Source organism: Canis lupus, chromosome 10 (genome assembly GCF_011100685.1).
Source record: "Canis lupus familiaris isolate Mischka breed German Shepherd chromosome 10, alternate assembly UU_Cfam_GSD_1.0, whole genome shotgun sequence".
Classification (NCBI taxonomy): Eukaryota; Metazoa; Chordata; class Mammalia; order Carnivora; family Canidae; genus Canis; species Canis lupus.
The window spans coordinates 50,603,865-50,629,322 of NC_049231.1; the positions used below are offsets into that span (position 1 = coordinate 50,603,865).

The 25,458-nt window shown below is 38.3% G+C and overlaps 1 protein-coding gene across 1 annotated transcript in view; it reads left to right on the forward strand.

The window, feature by feature from the left end:
• The window catches only part of MSH2 (mutS homolog 2), a 76,881-nt gene that overhangs the window by 31,643 nt on the left and 19,780 nt on the right, over positions 1 to 25,458 (forward strand). Inside the window, exons 7-8 of the mRNA XM_038551233.1 lie at positions 468 to 667; positions 14,561 to 14,670. Coding sequence (XP_038407161.1) covers positions 468 to 667; positions 14,561 to 14,670 — 310 coding nt within the window. The remainder of the gene's footprint in view (positions 1 to 467; positions 668 to 14,560; positions 14,671 to 25,458) is intronic.

Consider the following 25,458-nt stretch of genomic DNA (forward strand, 5'->3'; position numbering starts at 1 on the left):
AAATTTTTGGCTTTGTCATAAGATAATTTTAGAATGCATTCTGAAAATTTAGAAGACCTTCTGATAGAATAAGTATTGGATTTGGCAACATTCTTGAATTGTTATTGTTTTATTGAAGATCATTATTTATATGTGCATTAATGTATCAGTAACAGTAATGTCCCAATAATGAAATTCTTCTGTTTAAGAAATGGCAATTTGATGAAAGGCAAACAAAATTGGGTATGTATTAGTATTTTCTGATACTACTTACTAAACGTTAATTTGGTTGTTAAGTAATCAGAAAGTGCTTACGTGACAAGATTATGGAGCTTTCCATCATCTCCAAGAAGCTTACGTTTCAGGATAGATTCAAGCTTCCTTCATGGGATTTTTGTGTTCATTTAGTTGATTCTTAGGTACCTAGTAGGCAGATTTTAATTTTATACCAAAATATTTAAGATTAATCCCAGTGCAATTTATTTCAGACTGAATTTAGTGGAAGCTTTTGTAGAAGATGCAGAATTGAGGCAGAGTTTACAAGAAGATTTACTTCGTCGATTCCCAGATCTTAACCGACTTGCCAAGAAATTTCAGAGACAAGCAGCAAACTTACAAGATTGTTACCGACTCTATCAGGGTATAAATCAACTCCCTAATGTTATTCGGGCTCTGGAGAAATATGAAGGTAACAATGATCTTTGTTTCTCTTTTCCTTCACTCTCAATATACTTAGCAAATGTGCTGTCCTTATAAAGTTGGGTCTGGTAACTCATGCTTATAATAGGTTTGTTTTGACTTATATTTACATTGCAGAAGTTAAGAATCATGAGACAACTTAGAATTTTTGCTTTTTAGAAGCAAATGTTAGGGTAACTGAGTTTATTGCCTTAGTGGTGGCAGTTGAACAGGATTCAGTTGCCAAAACGTCACAGGACCCAAAATGATACTGCTTTCAAATCTATAGTTTATTAAAGGAAAGAGATACAGCCTAGTTAGCACCAAAGGAAGGGTAAGGGATCACCACGAAAGTTTCACAGCAGGGAGCCAGGGAGGTCAGGTGCAGACTCCTATTGTCCTTCCTTTTGAAAGGTCCTTGGTGAGGTGCACTTGCTCTCACTTTTCAGGGACCACCAGTGTGTGCAGAACACCTTGGAACTAGGGAGCTTAAAATGGAGTCTTGCTGGACTTTTTAAAATTTTGCTTGTCCTGTGGGCATATTCCTGTTCTGTAACCAGCCTTTAGGAGAACCCTCTGGCACAAGGAGGCCTCACTGAGACCAGGTGCAAATCATCAGTCACAAACAATGCTGACAAGCTGAGCAAACCACCCTGAATATCCTCAGATCCATGATTACAAAACAGTGTGCCTTGAATTGCCATAAAGGAACTTTAAGAAGACAGTTCAGGTAAATTCTGGGCCTGCTGGAGTGAACCTTTCTAGCACACCTATAAATGAAAGTTTAAAGCAAAGGGTCTTGATGGTCTCTAACAGTTGATGTCAGAGTGAAGTTAACAGAATGAAGTGTGCCAAGTCACATTATTTAATCAGTATAGTATTGGTGGATAAAATCAGCTTGCTCTTACAAGCATAGTTTTTATTTTATTTTATTTTATTTTATTTTATTTTATTTTATTTTATTTTATTTTATTTTATTTTATTTTATTATTTATTTATTTCAAGCATAGTTTTTAAGTGAATATAATTACTTAACTGTTGCAGAAACTAGGAAGTTATAGATCCAATATGTAAAACATTTTAAGTTTCAAGTTAAAAATCACCATTCCTTACAACTGTTAAACCTTTCAGTATTATGAGAAAGCTTTTTCTGCAGACAGACTTTAAAAAACTCACCTCTATTATGACAGGATATAAAATAAGCATAAATTTAATTTTAATTTTATGGTAGCCTTTTCCCTTAATTATCTAGCAAAGTGTGAAAGACATCTTTAGCGCTTATCTTAAAGAACCACTGTATAAAGAGTATTCCCCTTCTAACCAAGGCTCTTCTTGAGGCTGATGACACTTAAAAGCCCTTGCATTTGTTCTACTAAAGTGGTATTAAAGAAAATGGGTCTTAAATCTTTCCTGTGCCCACATTTCTTTAGTGTGGCTTAGGCAGCCATTTACCCTCCCTGTGCTTCCATTTCCTTATCCAATAAAAGAAGATCTTTCACTGCTGTACTTTTCTGATTCCATATATCCTCTGGCCCTATTCTAATAAGATCAACTGGGAGCACAAGAGGATTGACCAGTATTAGGACTATAATAACCAGATTATCATGGAAGTAGGCTTTCAAAACAATTAATTCACTCTTATCCACTTACATCAGCTGTTTTAAACTTTTTCTCTCCTACATCTCTTCCTTCCCATAGTGAAAAAAAGAAAGAAAAGCATCCTTGGCCCTGTGTCCTCTTGTACCTGCACCTCTTTTTCACTATCCGTTCCCAGCCAAATTTCTGAAAGCCTACATTTCCATCTCCTGTTTGCTCAACTGCCTTCCAGCCCTGACCACAACACTGAAATGGCATTTGCTGAGTTACTTATTGTTGCTAAATCCAACAAGCACAGTCTAGTCATTATATTCTCAGCTTTCACTGCTGAGTTAGATTTTTTTTTTTTTTGAAGATTTTATTTATTCATGAAAGACACAGAGAGAGGCAGAGACACAGGCAGAGGAAGAAGCAGGCTCCATGCAGGGAGCCTGACGTGGTACTTGATCCCTTGATCCGGGTCTCCAAGGATAACGCCCTGGGCTGAAGGTGGTACTAAACCACTGAGCCACCTGGGCTGCCCTTCCTTCCAGTTTTATGGAACTATAACTAACATATAACATTGTATAGCTCTAGGTGTGCAACATGATTTGAAAGATGTATGTATTGGAAGTAATTACAGTTGACTCAGTTAACACCTGTCAACTGACATATTTTTTTTTCTTATGTTGAGAACTTTTAAGATCTAATCTCTTAAGAGCTTTCAAATATACAATACAGTATTTTTAACTATAGGTCACCCTGCTATACATTACATCCTCAGAACTTAAATCTTAGAACTGAGAGTTTGTACCTTTTGACCACCTTCCCCCATTTGCCAACTCCCAGCTGCTGACAACCACCATTTTCTATTTTGTTGAGATTAGTTTTATTAGACTCTACGTATAAGGAGACCATAGTGACTTTCTCTGCCTGACTTCTTTTACTTAGCATAATGCCTTCATGGTCTAACAGGTTGTCACAAATGGCAGGATTTCCTTTTTTAGGACTGATATTTCTGTGTGTGTGTGTGTGTGTGTATCACATTTTCTTTATCCATTTATTCGCCAGGGGACACTTAGGTTGTTTCCATGTCTTGGCAGTTACAAGTATACTGCAGTGAATAAGGGAGTACAGATCTCTTTGAGATAATGATTTTGTTTCTTTTAGATATATACCCAGAAGTAGAATTGCTGAATCTTTCTATATTTTGCTTTCACCTTAAGAGTCTTCCACCCCAGTTCTGTTTTGGCCCTTTTTTCATTCAGTACCAGTAATTTTAAAGCTGGGAATTTTTTTTTTTTCTTTAAAGCTGGGATTTTTTTATACAAGATTTTGTGTGTGTGTATTTTTTACTGGGAGAAGATCTGTAACTTTCATCAGATATTCAAAAGCATATGTAAACCCTCCTCCCCCCACGAGAAAGAGTAAAAAATACTGATGTGCACATTCTTTGGAGACTCTTTCTTATTCTCTGGAATAAACACAGAAGTTAGGAATTGGGCTTAAGAGTAGCTTGGCTTTCTTCCTTCTGCATATGTGTGTGGCTCAGTGTACTTGAGAGTTTTACAACAAATCAATAATTTCCTACTTTTTTTGGGGTTACAGTTAATATATACCCGTGAGAGACATAACATTATCTAAATCAAAAGCTTCATATTATCATTTTGGCAACTGATGTTTGCTTTATGGAATTTGTAGTCACCCAGCCTAGAGAATATTAGAGGAGGAAGACTGTACCCAGATGTTATGGTGCTAAGAGCTAGGTTATTTTCTTTCTATAAGAAACATTGGAGGGGACACCTGGGTGGGAGGCTCAATCGGTTGTCTGCCTTCAGCTCAGGGTCATGGTCCTACAGTTCAGGGATGGAGCCCAAAAGAAAAAAACATTGGAGACTCCAAGTGTGCCGTAGTTATTAGGAACCTAACCTGAGTTTTTTCTTAAAAATGAACAAAATGGAGGCTCCTGGCTGGCTCAGTGGAGCATGCAACTCTTGATCTTGGGGTTGTGAGTTTGTGCCCCAGATTGGGTGTACAGATTGCTTAAAAATAAAAATTTTTAAAGATGTATTTATTTGTTGAAAATTTTTATTTATTTGAGAAAGAACGATAGAGACCATGAGCAAGGGCAGAGGAGAGGGAGAAGCAGAAGCAGAAGATCATGACCTGAGCCGAAGGTACACAAACTGAGCCACCCGGGCAGCCCTAAAAATAAAATCTTTAAAAAAGGGGGGGGGCATTTGGCTGAGTTCAGCATAGCTCTTTAGCCTACTGATTCCATGGACAAAGCTAAAACTGACGCTAAATTATGAGGGAAATAAACCAAATACACTGTTCTTAAAAGCAGAATCATGATTTAAAAAAATTCTTTTTAGGGGAGACTGGGTGATTCAGTTGGTTAAACATCAAACTCTTGGTTTTTGGGGCAGGTCATCATGATCTCAGGGTTGTGAGATTAAGCTCCAAGCCAGGTAAGGGCCTGTTTGAGAGTTTCCTCTCCCTCTCCACCTCTCCCCTCCCCATGCCCACATACACTGTCTCTCAAAAATTCTTGAATTTTAGCGTATTAGTATATTGCTAGAAATTGAGTATATTCTCCTTACGGTGTTTTGGGTTTTTGATTAAGTCTAGGTTTGAAGTTATATTAACATTATTCCTGGGATCCCTGGGTGGCGCAGCGGTTTGGCGCCTGCCTTTGGCCCAGGGCACGATCCTGGAGACCCGGATCGAGTCCCACGTCGGGCTCCCGGTGCATGGAGCCTGCTTCTCCCTCTGCCTCTGTCTCTGCCTCTCTCTCTCTCTCTGTGACTATCATAAATAAATAAAAAAAAAAAAAAAAAAAAAAAAAAAAAAAACATTATTCCTGAAAAAAATTAAAATAAATTCAGAGACAGCAGAGGGCAGCAACAGTCTAGAAAGGAGATTTGCATTGAGTAATAGAAGCTCTACTCTAAATCATCTCTTATAAGAAATATTATTATTTTTTAAAGATTTTATTTATTTTTCATGAGAGACACAGAGAGAGGCAGAGACACAGGCAGAGGAAGAAGCAGGCTCCATGTAGGGAGCCCGACGCAGGACTCGATCCTGGGTCCCCAGCATCACACCCTGGACCGAAGGTGGCGCTAAACTGCTGAGCCGCCCAGGCGTCCCAAGAAATAGTTACTTGAAAAATATATTTGGCTTCCCTTATTCCTTGTAGCTTTTATTTTTATTTTTTTTAATTTTTATTTATTTATGATAGTTAGAGAGAGAGAGGCAGAGACACAGGCAGAGGGAGAAGCAGGCTCCATGCACCGGGAGCCCGATGTGGGATTCGATCCCGGGTCTCCAGGATCGCGCCCTGGGCCAAAGGCAGGCGCCAAACCGCTGCGCCACCCAGGGATCCCTCCTTGTAGCTTTTAAAATTAAAAAGTTGAGGCAAAACCTCAAATAATGGTATTATATTATATGCATTTAGGGCAAATTTCTGATAGTGCTTGAAACAACTCCTCTATATTTTATTTTATTTTATTGATAAGTTTTATTTTAATAGCCATCATTCTGAGGCACATAACTTTTCCCTCTTCCCATATCCAATTAACCAGGTTTCTGTTTAATTACTTCTTAAAAGCCTCACATTTGCTAGTTTCCTTTTGTGATTTATACCTCCTCCTCAGGGAACCCATAGTAATGTTTCCTAGCTCATCTGATCATATCACTTCTTCCCCTTCAGTTCAGAACGCATTAATTGCTTCCACTGACCTGTAGAATCAGAGTGGTCTGCTCTGCATTTTAATAGCAAGTGATTGTTTATTGACGTTATTTTCCAAGAAGGTTGTACTTGTTTTTAGTTCCAGTCACAAGATTTATAAGAAAATTTCTTTCTATCCTCACTAACACAATTTGCTTTTTATTATGGTGATTAGCTGGTATGTTTTGGTGGTTGATATATCTTGTTGGGAATATTTAGTGGGATCTGGGTGTGAGATTATTTGGATGGAAGGACAGAGATGTAGACTATTGGCCCAAGAATGTATACCAAAAGATAAAATGAGAAATTGCTATAATAACTGATGGGTGAGAGAAAGGAAAAATAATCGTACGAAGTTGGGACAGTAAAGGAAAACTCAGTTTTATTCCTGTCTTTTCCTCCTGTGAATTTTTTTCCTGTGTCTCCCGTTTGCTCTCACACAGAACGCTATACTTCTATCACCACATGTGTAGAGCTTTTCCCTTTGCTTCAATTTTCTGAGACACCAGCTGGGTATCCTACAATGTAACTAACTCAGTTCTGACATTATCTATCTGGAAATTGTAGCAGATCCCACAGGTTAAGGGCTAGTCCCACAAGAAGCCTTTTGCGAGCAGGGGTTATCACCTGTGCTTCTGACCACTTGGCTATGGATTGAAGGTTCCTGTGATGCCCACTCCTTGGATTTGATTAATTTGCTAGAGCAGCTCACAGAACTCAGGCAAACACATTTACCAGTTTCATCAAAGGTGACAGATGAATAGCTAGATGCAGAGACACATAGGACCAGGTCTGGGAGGGTCAGGAGTCTCTGTCTTTGATTTGGGTTGCATTTACTCAACTTGGAACCTCTGTGAACTCCCCGTTATTAGAATTTTATGAAGGCATCTTCATGTAGGTATGATCAGTTATTAGCTACATTTCTAGCCCTCTCCTATCTCTGGAGGATGAAGGGATGGACCTAAAAATTCCAAACTTACAGTCATGGTTTGGTCTTTCTGGTGACCATCCCTCATCCAAGGAGCCCACTTAGAAGTTACTCTTTTATTTTAGGTAAACTCTACCTCAACTTGGGGCCCAAATTCACAACCCCGCGATTAAGAGTTGTATGCTTTACCTATTGAGCCAGTCAGGCGCCTCTAGAGTCAAACGAGTTGCTCCTAATGCTCTTCACATTGAAGAAATTACAAGGGTTATAGAAACTCTGTGCCAGGAACTGGGGGTAGAGACCAGTGTGTTTTCTATTATCTCATAGGGACTGCTAGCACAGTTGTAAAATGATACTCATAAATAATCAGTGGAATCAGGAGAAAAAGTCATTATAGGGGAAAAAATGTAGAATTTTGTTAAAATGACAGTAGTAATAAAGGAAAATGAGAGGTGGCGTCAAAGAAGGTATTGCTTGCAAAAATGGGGGAGCTGAGACAAGTTACTGTCCCCAACAAAAGGAATGATGGGGCTGGAGAAACAGACAAGAGGATGAGTGAAGGATGAGAGGCCCATACTCCAGAGTGGCTGACAGTAGTGAAGGAAGAGCAGAGATGGCCTTGTGCCCAAGGTCATCATTTGCAGCCTTTTAATCATTTAGACATTTTACCATGATTTACCTGCACTTCTACTTCTGTTGGCTTCTTTGTTTAATTTGGAATTTTTTGGCTCCGACCCCATATTTTGTGAATACTTAAACTTTCATTAGCAGTATCTTGCCGTCATTGTTTCCACTTACGTGGACTTTTATGTTTTTACTTTATTTATTTATTTTTTTATTACGTGGACTTTTTTTTTTAATTTATTTATGATAGTCACAGAGAGAGAGAGAGAGAGGCAGAGACATAGGCAGAGGGAGAAGCAGGCTCCATGCACCTGGAGCCCGATGTGGGATTTGATCCTGGGTCTCCAGGATCGCGCCCTGGGCCAAAGGCAGGCGCCAAACTGCTGCGCCACCCAGGGATCCCTTACGTGGACTTTTAAATCCATTTCATAAATTCATTAAAGAAGTCAGGTAAAGTTTAATGATGCTTAATAAAACTTTGAGATTGAAATTAATAATACAAAGAATTGGGGGATCCCTGGGTGGCGCAGCGGTTTAGCGCCTGCCTTTGGCCCAGAGCGCGATCCTGGAGACCTGGGATCGAATCCCACATCGGGCTCCCGGTGCATGGAGCCTGCTTCTCCCTCTGCCTATGTCTCTGCCTCCCTTTCTCTCTCTCTCTGTGTGACTATCATAAATAAATAAAAAAAACTTAAAAAAAAAATAATAATACAAAGAATTTATGTAAAATTAGTCAAGGAAATGGAGATCTAGAATAAATTGTTTAAATCTTTGTTAATTGAAACTCATGTCTTTGGATTACTGTTTACCGTTTATCTATTAATACTTAATAGAATAAAATGTTAATGTCAACTTTATAATTAATTTAGACTTCAGGTTGATTTTCTCAGTCATGGTCTATTTGAATAGCCTGATTTAGCAGACTTGTGAGTAGTGCCAGACCTTGGATCTGAGGTCAGTGTCAGGAGGGCATGTAGAAGGAGGCCCCTCATATCTCTTGTCCAGAACTGTACTGTAGTTTATTTTGACTTTAGTGTTACTTGCTCATTGAACTTAGTCTCATAATTGTTTTCTTTTAATTTAAAAATGTTTTATTTGAGTACGGTTGACATACAGTGATCCAGGAGTTTCAGGTGTATGGATAGTTATTCAGCACTCTGTTATGCTGTGCTCACCACAAGTGTAGCTCCCATCTGTCACCATAAACACTATTAAACAGTACCATTGACTGTAATTCCCTGTGCTGTACATTTCATCCTTGTGACTTATTCATTCCACAACTGGATACCTCTGTCTCCTACTCCCTTTAACCCATTTTACCCATCACCCCACTCCCTACCCCTCTGGCAACCATCAGTTCTCTGTATTTGTGAGTCTGTTTCTGCTTTTTGCTTGTTTATTCATTTGGTTTTTTTAGATTCCACATATAAGTAAAGTTGTATGGTATTTGTTTTTCTCAGTCTGACTTATTTCACTTAGCATAATACTCTCTAGGTCCATCCATGTTGTTACAAATAGCACAATATTATCTTTTTTTTTTTTTTTTTTATGACTGAGTGATAACGCTGTGTGTGTACCACATCTTTATTCATTCATCTGTCAATGGACACGGGTTGCTTCCATATCTTGGCTATTGTGAATGATGCAGTAAACATAGGGGTGCATGTTTCTTTTCACATTAGTGTTTTTGTTTTCTTTGGGTAAAAAAAATACTCAGTAGTGGAATTATTGGATCAAAGAATATTTTTATTTTTAATTTTTTGAGGAGCCTCCATACTGTTTTCCACAGTGGCTGCACTAGTTTACATTCCCACCAACAGTGTGTAATGGTTCCTTTTTCTCCACATCCTCACTAACATTATTGCTTGTCTTATTTATTCTAGCCATTCAGCAGGTATAAGATGATATTGTGCTTTTGGTTTGTGTGATGATTAATGATATTAAGCATCTTTTCATGTGTCTGTTGGCCATTTGTATGTCGTCTTTGGGAAAATGTCTATTCGGGTCCTCTGCCCACTTTTCAATTAATTAATTAATTAATTAATTTTACCACAGTGTTTTTATTGTTAGGCAAAGTCCTTCTCTTTCCAGGTCTTGGGTGTCTGTACTTTTCAGGACAAGTTCCCTTACCCAGCTCCAGCAAAGGAAACATTTCAAGTCCCCAAGAAGCATTCTTAAAGCTCCTGAGAGAATAATAACAACTCTTCCAAATGCATCCTATGAAGTCTAGAATCCCTACCAAAAATGCTCACAGATGCAGACTGACTCCTGAACCCAGATGTGGGACCCATCTCACTTGTTGCACATCAGCAGCACTTCAAGTTCCTTGTTGTAGACCAGGAACTTCTGGAAGCCACTGGGCAGTATGTGCTTTGTTTTCTTGTTGCTCCTGTAACCAATGTTGGGTATCAAGATCTGGCCCTTAAAATCTTCTGCGTACCCTATTGTCAGTGCCTTTGGGTTTCCGCCAGTTGCACTTAATTTTGATATATCAGTCTGACTGGTGCCGGATGAACTTCTTGGTCCTCTTTTTAACGATCTTGGGCTTCACCAGAGGTCTGAGGACAGCCATGATGCTCAGCAATAGATGGCTGCCACCTCTGCAGGCAGTGCCGAGGAAGAGAGGAGCCCTCTGCCCATTTTTAATTGAATTGTTTGGTTTTTTGGTCTTGAGTAGTATATGTTGTTCTTACGTATTTTGGATATTAACCCCTTAATGGATATATCGTTTGCAAAGATCTTCTCCCATTCAGTAGGTTGCCATTTTATTTTGCTGTTGGTTTCTTCACTGCAAAAGCTTTTTATTTTGTGTAGTCCCAATAGTTGATTTTTTGCTTTTGTTTCCCTGGCCTTAAGAGACCTTTCTAGAAAAATGTTGCTATAGCCAATGTCAAAGAAATTACTGCCTATGTTTTCTTCTAGGAGTTTTATGGTTTCATGTTTCAGTTAGGTCTTTAATTCATTCCAACTTTATTTTTGTGTATGCTGTAAGCAACTTAAGTTATAATCTTTTAGTGGCTGGCAGTGAATCTGAAGTTCCTACAGAAATTATTTAATTATTTGATTACTTGATATTTCACATTTTGATGCACTTAAGAAGCTAGCAATTAATTCCTTGTGTCATCTTTGGTATGCTTGCTAGGTGAGTGTTGTGTGTATCAAAACTAGTGACCAGCTATTGTATCACCAGTCCCTTCTTTCCTTCAACAAGTCATTCATTCTACAGATAGTTAATTTGTTCCAGACATTGTTCTAGAAGGTACAACATAGATGTGACAAATGTCTCTGTTCTTATGGAGGGTCAGTGATAGTGGAAGGATAGAGGAAGACAGACAATAAGCAAATCAATAAACAAGAATTTCAATAGTAAAAAAAAAAAAAAGAATTTCAAGTAGTAATAAGTACAGTAAAGAAAATATGTTGCTACGATACAGTAACTTGGCTGGGGCCAGGGAGACACTAGATCTGTTGGTCAAGGATGGTTTCCCTGGATTGCTATCTCAGTTCCGCAACTTGAATGACAAGAAGGAACCAGCTGTTAAGATCTGAGGGGAGGCCAGTGGACCAGCTAGTGCAAGTGCCTAAGGCTTGATTTGCTGATGGAGTGAGGGAAAGCTAGAGTGGTCAGGCATGAGATAGAGAATAAGGGCCATGTTAGGAGTAGAGGCCTGTTTGAAGTTTTTAACTTTGTTCTGTGGAAATTATACTGAAACACACATCAAAATATAAAACAAACTCTTGATAAAGAAATAAATCCCGGGCAGCCCCGGTGGCTCAGCGGTTTAGCGCCGCCTTCAGCCTAGGGCATGATCCTGGAGACCTGGGATCGAGTCCCACGTCAGGCTCCCTGCATGGAGCCTGCTTCTCTCTCTGCCTGTGTCTCCACCTCTCTTTCTCTCTCTCTCTCTCTCTCTCTCTCTCTCTCTCTCTCTCTCTCTCTCTCTCTCTTTCTCATGAATAAATAAAATTTAAAAATCCTTTTATTAGTGCATTAAATAACATGAATGAAGTTCTAAGGTCTTAAGTTTTGAACTTAATAAGTTTAAATGATACTTAAAATTATCTCGAAACTATAATATGATATGAAAATAGATCTGGGATTTTGATGACAAAGACATAGGTACTGGGAGTCCTACTGTGGTTTATTGTGCACGTTAATAATGGAAGGAAATGTCAGATTCCAGTTAGAGGTGGAGAAGATAGAGAAAAGAAGGTGGAATTTATTTCTTTTCCGTGTTTATGTAGTACTTTGAACTTAAGCCTCTGTAGTCCTTGCGTTAAGACCCTGGAATAGGGATCCCTGGGTGGCGCAGCGGTTTGGCGCCTGCCTTTGGCCCAGGGCACGATCCTGGAGACCCGGGATCGAATCCCACGTCAGGCTCCCGGTGCATGGAGCCTGCTTCTCCCTCTGCCTGTGTCTCTGCGCCTGTCTCTCTCTCTCTGTGACTATCATAAATAAATAAAAATTTAAAAAAAAAATTAAAAAAAAAAAAAAAAGACCCTGGAATAGATTGTGTAGGGCTTTCTAGGCAGTGATAGTGAAAAATGGAGTTTACCAAAAAAAAAAAAAATTTGATGTTCATCACTTGATGAATGGATAAATAGAATGTATCTATATCTAAATAATGCAACATATTTGTCAATAAAAAGGAATGAAGTACTGATGCATGGTGCCACATGGATGAACCTTGAAAACATTATGCTATGGGACGCCTGGGTGGCTCAGTGGTTGAGCGTCTGCCTTGGGCTCAGGTCATGATCCTGGGGTCCCAGGATCGAGTCCCACATGGGGCTCCCCACGGGGAGCCTGCTTCTCCCTCTGTGTGTCTCTCATGAATTCATAAATAAAACCTTTAAAAAAGAAAAAAAAAACATTATGCTAAGTGAAAAAAGCAGTGACAATATCCTGTGATCCATTTATGTGAACTGTAGGCAAATTTATAGATAGAGTGAGTGGATTGGAGGTTGCCTGGATTTGGAGGAGTGGGAGGAGGTTGGGGGATGATGGTAGGTTACTGTTAAGGGTATAGGGTTCCCTTTGAGGGCAGTGATAGTGTTTTAAAATTTATTGTGGTGGTGGTCACACAAATCTGTAAATAAACTGAAAACAATTGGATTGTACTTTTTTTTTTTAAAGATTTTATTTGTTTATTCATGAGAGACAGACACATAGAAAGAGAGAGGCAGAGACATAGGCAGAGGGAGTAGCAGGCTTCATGCAGGGAGCCCGATGTAGGACTTGATCCCGGGACTCCAGGATCATGCCCTGGGCCGAAGACAGGCGCTAACCCGCTGAGCCACCCAGGGATCCCCGGACTGTACATTTTAAAATGGAGTGTTGTTTGGTATGTGAATTATATTTCAGTAAAGCTATTATTTTTAATTCAAAAAACCATAACCATTTTGGGAGAAGAAAAACCTAGTTGGAAATTGGCAGCTGGGGCTCAGTATAAGTTATAGGTAGGGGAAAGAATTCAAAATGTTAAAGTTTGCAGGATAGGGAGCAGGTGAGCTCAGAAGGGGCTTATTGAGTCTTGAGCTGCAGCAAGGTTGCATGCAGCTTTTTCAAGTCTAGGATTCTTGTTCCTCCTTTGAGATGCCCTGTGAGAGTATTTGTTTCTAACAAAGGTCAGTTTCATAAAAGTTAAAGATTTGAACTGGGATACAGAATTTAGTTTAAAAAAAAAAATTCTTTTAAACACCAGCAAATGTTTTTGTACTTTTCATCTATACCCTGCTTTTCTGTGTTTCTTAGCATAGTGGTAGATAAGTACACTGGCCATTAAGCCAGTCTGAGGTCTTCAAATAGTGCTAAGTTTACTCTTGACTATGCAAAAGTTTGCCCTTAATCACTGCAAAACATTAATGGGCTAGGAAAAAGTCATTTGTGAATCAGTGCCACCTCTGTGCTTTGCTTCCATCATTCCCCTATTTACCAATAGCATTTGAGCTAGCTAACTCAGAATAAAGAACCAGGCGTTGAAGCACAACAGACATTATGTGGGCAAAGTGTTGTTTATAGACTGTCTAAATAATGTTTCACACATATGTACTATTTTTTTTAAATATGTGTAGATGCTGTTGTGATTAATAAAACATGAATTCTTACGATAATTTTGCTGACTTCATAGTAGCTTTTCATCGTTTTCTCAATTAAGAGCTAATATTTCTAGAAAAGATTGGGAACTATTGCTTTGGAGCACAATGCAGTAGGGTAGAGATCACTTTCACAATTCTTATAAAAGAATAATTAGGTATCAGGAAAAAAATCCTTGCAATGTAACCAATAACAATACATAGTAACTATAGCTGAGCTCCTGTTAAATGTCAAGCAGTATATTAAGTGTTATGTGAGTTATCTCACTTATTCCTCTTCTGGGTAGCTGATGTCATTACTCCTGATGACACGGGAAAGGGGCTCAGAGTAACATGCTCCAGATCACAGAGCCAGTAGGTAGCAGAGTTGGGGTTGGCACCCAGGTCTGTAGTCAGGCATTTCACACTATAGACTCCATTGCTTCACTTACTCCTTCTCATATAATTGCTCAGCATGTGCTCTTAAATAGCATCAAAGTAAAGTGCCAGTGTAAATACTAGGCTTGATTAAACCTCTGTTAATTGGAATACTGTATTATTAATGCAAATTAGGGATATAAGGTAAGTTAGAGGCATTTTATTTTAATGACTTTGACTTTGGGGTATTAAATCCTTTTGGAGGGGTATTAAATCTATGAAGAAATACAATTCATTTAATTGTAATTAATATCATGTTTCTGCATCTCTAGTGCTTTGTATGAAGGAGATTACAGACGGGGGGGCAGTGTTTGTTAGTACAAAGCTTTGAGTGCCAGATGATCTCCTTTTCTATAAAATAAATACTAAACATTTGAATTAAAATATGGGAATAAATAGTAACTTTGGAGACTTGCTGCGCTATTTGTGTTTTTTTGGATCAAATACTGTTATCTCAGATGAATTTTTATGATGTGTGGCCTTGTATTTTTTAAAATAGAACTATTTTATTATTTTTTGCTTTCTTTTAGGAAAACACCAAGGTTTATTGTTGGCAGTTTTTGTCACTCCTCTTATTGATCTTCGTTCTGATTTCTCCAAATTTCAGGAAATGATTGAAACAACTCTAGATATGGATCAGGTATGTAATATACTCTTGAATTCAGCAGCAAAGTATTTTTGAAATGCATGTCAGAAGACTTCTCAAATTTCTTTGTTAGTACTTAAAATGTTATTTTTGAGAGGCATCTTTGAGACCGTGGATGTAAGATTAAGTGATGGGTAAAGTTTGTTGTTTTCTTAACAATAACAGTTGGTTTAGAGGATTAACAGAGGAAATAAATGTTGGGCATAACTGGCCTGGTTAAAGGAAATCTCCCAAATAAAAGATTTCACATGAAATCTGAATTTTGTTTTAATTTCAAGAGAGAGGGAAAATTGTAATCACTGAAGAAGAGAAGATAAAGGTAAATATGGAACACAAGAGATGGCAGCTTCTTGGTTTATTTTCCATGTAGGGAAGTCTCTGGGGGAAGAGGTTAGAATATGTGTGTATCTCCTAAATAGTTGTTGATACACTAAAAAGTTAACCATACTCTAATACTGTTGATGTCCAAATTTCTTGTTAGTTGAGAAGAGTATTTAATAGGGTGTAAGAGATCTATATTCTCAGGTCTTTAACAATGTTAAGCAGTAATTTGTATATAAATATAAAGTGGGAATAGTTTCTGAAATAGTTGAAAATATCCTTGTATGAAAATGAATTTGAAAGCAAAATGTATGAAATGGTAAATTTTACTCTGTTTAAAGTTTGTTTATAGAACAAATTTAATATGGGGCCATTGAATATAGTGTTTTTCAAATATGTGACTTTAAAAATCATTATCTTTAAATTTTTTTACACTGAATTTCCTGTCAAAAATGATTATGTAGGAAATATGAGCTGTCACATATTCAGCTTAGTTCTGCTGAAATCCTGCAGTTGACTTTGCCCTTTGTGGCCAGCTTTATTCTTCTAAAAGTTGCCATGCTTTTAATACTGTGGGTCTCAAATGTAAGCATGTTACCAGAATTGTCTGATGGGTTTGTTGAAACAGATTCCTGGGCTCTGTCCCAAGAATGAGATTCTTTCCATCTGGGGGAGGGCTAGAAAATTTACATTTCTCACATGTACCCAAATGATGCTGCTTGTCTGGGGACCATACTTGGAGAACTACTTGCGAATAAAGCAAATTACTTCTAATAAGTTAGGAGTGCAATCCTGTTTCATTTCACCAATTTGCAGCTTACTGCAAGTGCTGTGCTTTAGGGCAATGACTGGGTATCATCTGGCCAAAAGTTGGTGTGTATAAATTGAGAAATTTTAAGAGTTTCTTAAAGTTTGTAGTCCTTCTGTCAATGTACACGTCTTCTTTTGAAGACCCTATGCAACTACCCTTTTTTTTTTTTTTTTAATATTTTATTTATTATTTATTTATTTAAGTCACAGACAGAGAGAGAGAGAGGCAGAGACACAGGCAGAGGGAGAAGCAGGCTCCATGCACTGGGAGCCCGATGTGGGATTCGATCCCGGGTCTCCAGGATCGCGCCCTGGGCCAAAGGCAGGCGCCAAACCGCTGCGCCACCCAGGGATCCCGCAACTACCCTTTTTTTTTTTTTTTACAGCTGCCTTTTTATCTGGGTCATCACATTCACAGCCTGCCCAGTAGATGTGGAGGCCCTGCCTAATAGGACCTCTCCTCTCCTCCCTCTCCTTCTCTTAGTACAAAGCTGTCTCCTGCAGTAAGCAGTTTTCATTATACACAGGGTATTAGCTATTACTATGATAATTGCAAAAAGCAGCAGGATGATAAAATGTTGGATACTTTTGCTTCATATTATGCCTTTTGATTTATTCCTTTCCCACCTTCCTGCCTTCCTTCCCTCCTGTCATGTGGTGTTTTGACCTCATAGATCAGCCCTTTGGATACATACCTATGGACAACAAAAAAGCCAAAATGATGGTATGCTAAAATACCAGAATATAAATTTTCATTTTAATTTTTAAAAAATATTTTATTTATTTATTCATGAGAAACACAGAGAGAGAGGCAGAGACACAGGCTCCATGCAGGGAGTCCAACATGGGACTCTATCCCAGGTCTCCAGGATCACACCCCGGGCTGAAGGCGGCGCTAAACCACTGAGCCTCTGGGGTGCCACAAAATATACATTTTTAAAGTGTTTTCTTTATTTAAAGCTTTTCTACGTGTAAAGGCAACACATAGTATTAGAACAAGTGAAACAAAATGCTATGAAGAACTATAGAAGCAAAAGTGACCATGCTTCCCTCTTGAGATAAACAATGTTGACAGCCTAGTGTGTTTCCTCCAGCTCTATTACATTGACTTTCCTTATTGTGGATTAAGATTTTTTACTTTGACCTGAAATACTTGATACGTATCTGTTAAACTAGACTATACTGTGACTGTAAAATAGTAGTCAGTGTTAATTCTCCAGTGATGCTGTAGGATTAGAGTGTTGTAGGATTTTGTGTCTGGAAAGAGTAGATTTTAGGAAGGCAAGCTGTTCAATTATGTGGATATAGACTGGAAAAGAAGAGGTCATTTGTCCTAATTTCATTGTCCCTCAAGATTATGACAAACTTTGATTTCTTAATCTGAAAGTAGAACATTAAGTAGTTAATTTTGTAGGGTAGAAAAAACTTTTCTGCTCTCTTCTGTTCATTGTTGGAGGTATGCTAAGTTAAACTGTTAGATTAGCAAGAGAACAGACAGATTTTTGAGTTCATAGAAAAGTAAGATTCAAGGAGGCTGTTAGAATTTGGGGTTTATAAAAAAAAGAATTTGGGGCTTATGCACTTGCTTGGGGAGGAGAGAGAGAAAGCGCACTTTAGGGTAAAACATGACTTTTAGGAATGATTTATGAGCCCTTTGGAGAATAGATGGAGGATATGATAATTTTTACTACTTGATTGTGAAACTCCCTGGGAGGAGGGGATTTACAACAGCTGAGTTCTTTTGGGAGGCTCTGCTTTTATGGAGATGAGAGAGTTTAGAAACAAGATCTATTCTCAGATACTTCATCTTGGAATAAATTTTATGTTACTACGGCATATTCTGGACCCCCCTCATTAACATTAAGTACTGTGTTGATAAGATGTGAGTTGTGGGTTACCCTCACCACCACCACCCCCCATAGACTGTTGAAGGCTAAGCTCAGTATCAGTTGGGGCTCTTTCTTTTGCACATAAATTAAAACTCAGTACATTCTAGCTCATGAAATGAGAAGTCTACAGATAGAATAGGCTTTACCTTATAGTTGCTTGATCCAGCAGCTTATTGATACCATCCAGAGGATCTGATTTCTTCATCTTTTCTATCTTTGTGATATGAATTTCAACTAAATGCTGGTTCCTTTTCGGACCTAAGTTGGCTACCTACCAGTAGCAACTCATGCAACATTTCAAGGAAGAGTCCTGCAAGTTGCCTTGATGGAACCATTTTAGCAGTGATTGTGGCTAGGGATATAGAATGTGATGACGGGCCTAAGATAACTAGGGGTGGGTTATCCCTCTATTGGAGATACACAAAATGAGAGCACTACTGGGAAGGGGAGGGAGGGAAATGTGGTGTGGACAACCAACCTTGTCTACTAAGATACTGTTCTGTAACCTAAGACTTTCATATTTTATAGTGTGATGCTATCTTTTAAATAAATATGATTCCTAGTTAAAACCTGCTCTAGATTCTCTAGGGAGTTGGCCTAATAATAGCTTCTTTATTCTGTTACAAGCCTTTAAATTTACCTTGGGTTATAAAGTGAATTCAGCCCTTCACTGTCATTGTAGATATTTGTAATGAATTTAGACATTTAAATTACATGACTCAGAACTACTTTGAGCAAACCTCAGAGGATAGCAATCATTTCGTGTATGATTTCTGAAAGCTTTACTCACGTTTTCCAGCTGTGTACTTAGGAGCTCATGTAATGAAGGGGAACTGTCATTTTTTACATGAATGGTTGGATTAATTTGGGTTTGTTTCCCCCCCCCGCCCCCAGGCTTAGCTTTGTATATAATGCTTCAGGTGTTTTTGTGTCTGCTTTCCATAAATCTTATGGAAAGATTTTCTATATCTGAAGTATATATAAATGTAGATCAATACTGCCCCCAGGACAAGGTTCATAAAGGCAATGCATTTTCACCAAAAAATAAACATTTTCAGTTAGATTGGGTGATTGAGATATATTAAATTTTAAAATCTTTCTATACTGTATTTGAGCATTTTATCTTTGAATATGAATTTTTACATACACTTCTTAATGGCATTTCCTCTATTACTGGAAAAGTAGTGACTGGGATGGAAAAAATGGAAATAAATAAAATAAATTGAAATAGTTTTTTAAAAAGACATAGTTGCATGATCCTAATACAACTGTATCATTGTATGAGTATATGTAAGCTGTAAAGATACTGTAGTATATAAATGCTTTAATATTTTTGTTCTTGGAAATGAATTTAAAAAATCAAAAAAGGGAAAAAATATTCATGTCCTCCCACTTAGAATTAATTCTAAATACATGTTAACATTTTTGCTTATAATTATCCTTGTTTTCTATTTTTTATTTTTATGTTTTGGTTGAAGTATAGTTGACACACTGTGTTAACATTAGTTTTAGGTGTACAACATGGACAACTCCATGTGTAATGCTATGCTTACCGCAGTGCTATTATGGTACCATTGACTATATTCCCTAAGCTGTACCTTTCATGCCTGCGATTTATTCATTCCATAACTGAAAGCCTGTATCTCCCACCCCCCTCCCTTCTGACAGTTATCAGTTCTTTGTATTTATGGGTCTATTTCTGCTGCCCCCCCCCCCCTTTTTTTTGGTGGACCATTAGATTGTTTCTAACTCTTGGCTATTAGGATTAAGGCTTTTATGAACAGTCATATACAAGTATTTGAGTACCTGTTTCTAGTTCTTTTAAGTATTTATTTAGGAATAGAATTGCTGGGTCATATGGTAATTTTATGTTTAACTTTTTGAGGAATCACCAAATTGTTTTTTAAAGTATCTGCACCATTTAACATTCCTGCCAGCAATATAGGAGGATTCCAGTTTCTTCACATTGTTGCTAATAATTATTCTTTCCTGTTGTGGTTTTTTGTTGTTTTGTTTTTGTTTGTTTGAAGACTTATTTTAGATCTTGTGAGCCCGGTTGGGGGGAGGCAGGTGTCCAGAGGGAGAGAAGTCCTCAAGCAGATCCCCTGCTGAATACTCAGACACCCCCACCCCACTCCCACCCAACAAGGATCTCAGGTCATAACTGAGACGAAATCAAGATTTGGCCATTTAACTGATTGATGAGCCACCCAGGTGACTCTATTTGTTTTTTGGGTATTTGTCTTAATAGCCAATCTAGTTTGGGTGTGAAGTGGTATTTCATTATTGTTTGATTTATGTTACCCTGGTGGCTAATGTTGGGCATCTTTTTGTATGTTTGATGGCCATTTATTTGTGTATCTTTGGAGAAATTTCTGTTCAGATCCTTTGCTCACCTTAAAATTGGGTTGTCTTTTTGTTGTTGAGTTGTAAGAGTTCTATATGTATTCTGATAGTAGACCCTTTTTCTAGGGAATATATACTTCTTAGTTTTCCACTTGCCTCAAGTTATTCATAGTGATTGCTTATTATTTTTTTTATAATACTGCTGTATTTGCAGATACATTCCTTGCTTATTTTTAATTTAATTTGTGCCTCCCCCAGCAATTCTTCCTTTCCATAGTTCGTTTTTTTAGGGAGTCAATTTGTGACTTTTTTTTTTTTTTAAGATTTTATTTACTTATTCATGTGAGAGAGAGAGAGAGAGGCAGAGACACAGGCAGAGGGAGAAGCAGGCTTCATGCAGGGAGCCTGACATGGGTCTCGATTCCGGGTCTCCAGGATCACATCCCGGGCTGATGGCGGCGCTAAACTGCTGGGCCACCGGGGCTGCCCAATTTGCGACTATTTAAGTCCTCTTTTGTATCTTTGCTTTTTATTTCGTTAATTTCAGTTCTTATGTATTTTTTCCCATCAATTTTTGGTTGTTTCTTTTTTTAACCTCTTTAGTTGAATGCTCACTATTTTTGCAGCCTTTTCATTTTCAGTAAGCATTTAAGATTACACTTTTCTTTATATGTATTGCTTAATTTTGTTCACAATGTCTGTAGGCTTGCTCATTTTTGATCTACTGAGTTATTGAGAGATATGTGGACTTCTTTATATAGTTCAGTCCATTATGCCTTTATATATTTTCAACATACAGAGCTATAGTTTGTGTTGAACTGAACCTTCATCATTCTCTATGGACAGTATCCTTTGTAATGCTTTTTGCCTTAGTTTTTTCTGTGTTTTGTTTTGTTTTTGTCTGATAGTAAGAGGGCTATCCCAGAGTTCTTTATTTAGTTTTTTACATGATGTATATTTTACCTTCCTTTGTGAGTCTTTTGTGGTAACGAAACTTATAGCTGGATTTTATTTTTTTTATTTTTTTTATTTTTATTTTTTAAAATGTTTATTTATTTATGATAGTCACAGAGGGAGAAAGAGAGAGAGGCAGAGACACAGGCAGAGGGAGAAGCAGGCTCCATGCACCGGAAGCCCGATGTGGGATTCGATCCCGGGTCTCCAGGATCACGCCCTGGGCCAAAGGCAGGGACCAAACCCCTGCGCCACCCAGGGATCCCTTATTTATTTTGATAATCTTTTAAGTGGCAATTTGAATTTATTTCTGCTATATTACTTTGTGATTCCTGTTCTTCCTGGTTCCCCTCATTATTCATTTTGTCTTTATTTTGTGTACATTGATTGGGTTTTTAAAATTCCATTTTGCCTTGCCTTATCCTTCCCCATCCTATTGCATCCATACTGGTTTGGAAGTTTTTCACAAATTTTTACAAAATGTGTATACATAACTCATCAAAATCAAAAGTCTCTCAATATCTTCTCATTTATCCCCCAAAATACTAGGACCTTAGGATATCTGTGATCAGGTGACATTTCTTCATTATTGGCTGATATTTTAGTTCTTTTTTACCCCTTTACATTTCCATTCTATACAGAGTTAAGTTTAGATTTGCCCATATGCCTACCAATTTCTTTGGTATTCATTCCTTCTTCCTGAATATTCTTTAGGAGTTCTGTTATTGGCAGTCTGTTTAGTCAGGTTTTGTTTATTTGAAAATGTCTATTTCACCCTTGTTCTTAAAGGAATTTTTTGTGGGTGTACAATTCCAAATCGGTAGTAATTTTTCCTCAGTTAACTATGAGATTGTATTGTATGCCATCCTTTGACTTGTGTTATTCCTGTTTAGAAGTCCTGGCTCCAGATGCCGATTCCTTTTACTTCTCTGAGTCCAAAAGTGGATTTCTTTTTCCTATTTGGATTTGCTCTGTTTTCTTAATCAGAGGAGTCATGTCTTTTATCAACTCTGGAAAATTATCAGTCATTATCTCTTTGAATGCTGTGTTCCTTCACTCTCCTAACTGTGGTTGGACATATGTTAGACTTTCACATTCTTTTTCTGCCATGTGTTTGTGCTGCTCTCTTTGTGATCACTTCAGATGTTCCAATTCACTGAGTGTCTCTTCAGCTCTGATGCGTTGTTTAACCAATCCATAGGGTTTTTTTTTTCTCCCAATGATTATATTTTTGTTGATAAAGTTTTTTGGTTCATTTATAACTCTGCATAGTTTTTTTTTAAGTTGTATCTTGTGGTCTTTGCTCATGTGTGTTCCATTCTCTATTATATCACTTCAAACATTTTAATATACTTAATATTCCATATCTACAATTTCTTGGCTTAAATCTACCCCTTGTTTCTGCTGAGGTTTTTTTTTTTTTTTGTGACTTTTTTTTTTGTGTGTGACTTTTATTGTTGGTGGCTTCTTTCCTTGTCTGTTACATATATTTAGATTATGAATTTGCATCTGTCTGGGTTCTGTCTGTGCAGATCATACATCCTCCTCTCCCCCAGATAAAATTTGCTTTTGCTGTGTATCTCACAATGTAAGCCAGGAACTTTTTTTTTTTTTTTCTTTAAGATTCTGTTTATTTGTTTAGGGAGAGTGAAAATGTGTGAGCAGTGGGAGGGAGAGAGAGAATCTCAAGCAGACTACGCTGAGCGCAGAGCCCCACCTGGAGCCTGAGATCATGACCTGAGCTGAAATCAAGAAGAGCTGGATGCTCAACTGACTGAGCCACCCTGGTGCCCCATAAGCAAGGAACACTTTTTAAGTTAATTTCTCAGCCTGGAGTTTTTTTGAACCATTGGAGCAAAGATTTACCTGCTCAGAAGCAAGCAAGAAAGAAAAAGAAAGAGGGAGAGAGGGAGGGAGGAAGCAAGAGAAAGAAAGATAGATGGCTTAATCAAGAATATGGTTTTCTGTCACAGCAGTATGAGCATAGCAGCAAAGGACTGGCAGGATAACCCTGCTGTCTCTGTGACCTGTTTCTTCCTTTGTTGCTCCAGATCCCTAAGGGTATTGCCTTCAAGGTCCAGGTTGGCTTACTACCTTATCATTAATCCAGCCAGTGGGAGAAGATAAAAGGGGAAGAGGAGGATGCATTATGGAAATGGTACACCTCTTTTCTGCTCACATTCTGTTGACCAGAATTTAGTCCTATCCCTACACCTAGCTGCAAGGGAAACTGGAGATGGATTTTTTGCTCTTAGTAGTTCTGTATCCTGTGAAAAATGGTCAGTTCTATTACCCTAAAAGGAAGGGATAATAGAAATGGCAACAGTGAACAGCCTTTTTCCACTGCCAACGAAAGTGGCAGACATTTGAAATCTCAACCCCAGTGAAGTTCAGGTTTTTGTCAGGGAGGAAATTCTGCCCTTTCTTTCCCTTTTCTAGGGGCTTAGTCTGAAAGAGATTTTTTTTTTTTTTTAAGGATTGATTGATTTGAGAAAGAGCAGTGCTCGAGGGGGTGGGGCAGAGGGAGAGGGAGAGGCTTCCCGCTGAGTGTGGAGCCCAATGGCTAGGGGCCTCTGAGCCCAGGTGGGGCAATGCCAGCCCAACACGTGGCTGCATCATCCCAGGACCCTGAGATCGGAGCCCAGGCGGGGCAATGCCAGCCCAACACGCGGCTGCATCATCCCAGGACCCTGAGATTGTAACAGGAAATGAAACCAAGAGTCCAGTGCTTACCGTACTGAGCCACCTAGGTACCTCTAGAGATGGGTTTTGAAAATGGTCTTTCTGGCCTGGCTTTATGCTGGCAGTTCTCTATTTTGCAGGGGCTCTAACGTCTAGTTTTTTCTAACTCAACTATACGTTTATTTGAAAAACTGTTACGCTGTTAGTTATTTCTAGGGTAGTGGAGTGCTTTTTGTTTGTTTTAAGATCTCCAGTAGCTTCCCTATTTATTTTCTCCTACTTAATTATTTAAATCTAGCTTTCATGTGACTTTTGATTATAGCAAGTCTTTCTACTACAGTAGTACAGGTAACTTTTTTTTTTTTCTTTAAGATTTTTTTTGAGGGGCAGCCTGGGTGGCTCAGCAGTTTAGCACCGCCTTGGGTCCAGGGCCTGATCCTGGAGACCCGGGATCGAGTCCCACGTCAGGCTCCCTGCATGAAGCCTGCTTCTCCCTCTGCCTGTGTCTGTGCCTTCTCTCTCTCTCTCTCTCTCTCTCTCTCTCTCTCATAAATAAATAAAATCTTAAAAAAAAAATTTTTATTTGAAAGAAGTCAAAATGGGGGAGGGGCAGAGGGAGAGGGAGAAGCAGACTCTCCACTGAGCAGGGAGCCCAGTGTGGGGACTCAACCCCAGGACCCCATGATCCTGACCTGAGTGCTGAGCCAAAGACAGATGCTTAACCAACTAAGCCCACCCATGTGCCCCAGTAGTAGAGGTAATTTGATTCAGTAGTGTCTCTTCTTTTTTCTTTAGTGTGTTGTGTTTATTCATATTTAAATGATAGTGTTAGGACCTGATTAACTTTCTTTTCTTCTTCATTCTTTTATCTTGTTTCTTAATTTCATTATCGTATTTGGAGTTCCAAGCCTGGATTTCTTTTTCTCCATCTTCTGTGTGTAGTCTGATGTAATGAGTGTGTATGTTTCTGGTGATAGGTAGGTGATGTTGTTGGACAGACAACTAGAGGTCGTATGCTAAAGCCTGTTAGAATACTTCAGTTTTAGGTTAGAATACTGAGTTGGGTAGTATATTTTACTATCCCAGATTGTTAGGGAGGAGTGATGTCTTGCCGAAGGGTACCCAGTTTGGAGTGTGGCCCTAAAGTATTTATTTTAGTGCACCAGGACCCAGTCATTCACTTTCCCTAGTTTCACTCCAGTCTCCTCAGCAATGTTTTTACCACAGTATTTCCCCCTCCTGAGACTGGGAAATGGAAGGATACTGGTTCTTCTTTCTTTTCTAGATTGGGGATTATTAGCAAGGATTCTCAGGATTGACCGATAGGCTTCTGGAAGATGGGGGTGAGGATAGGAGCTTGACAGGGCTCACTTCTCTTAAGTTCACTAGAAGAGGCAAACGCTTTAGCAGTGTCAGCCTACTGCTGTAGCATTATTTTCCCTGGAATTATAAGTCTTGGCTCTTGTTTCTAGATCATCTTCACTCTCTGTTAGAATAAACAGTATAATATTATTGATGTACCATCATGCAGATATTGTGATGTTTATCATTTTTGGGTTTTGCTAGAACAGATAAATCTGCAGAGATCTTATTTATTCCTGTGTTGTTTTGCATCTGTTGCATTATTCCTTAGGTTGAATTCCTGGGAGTAGAATTGCTGTGTCAAAGAGTGTAACAAATTTCTCTGAACCTTCTCGCATACTGCCTTTTTTTTTTTTTTTTTAAGGTTATAACAACTTAGATTCTCACCAGAAATGAATGAGTATAGTAATTTCATTGT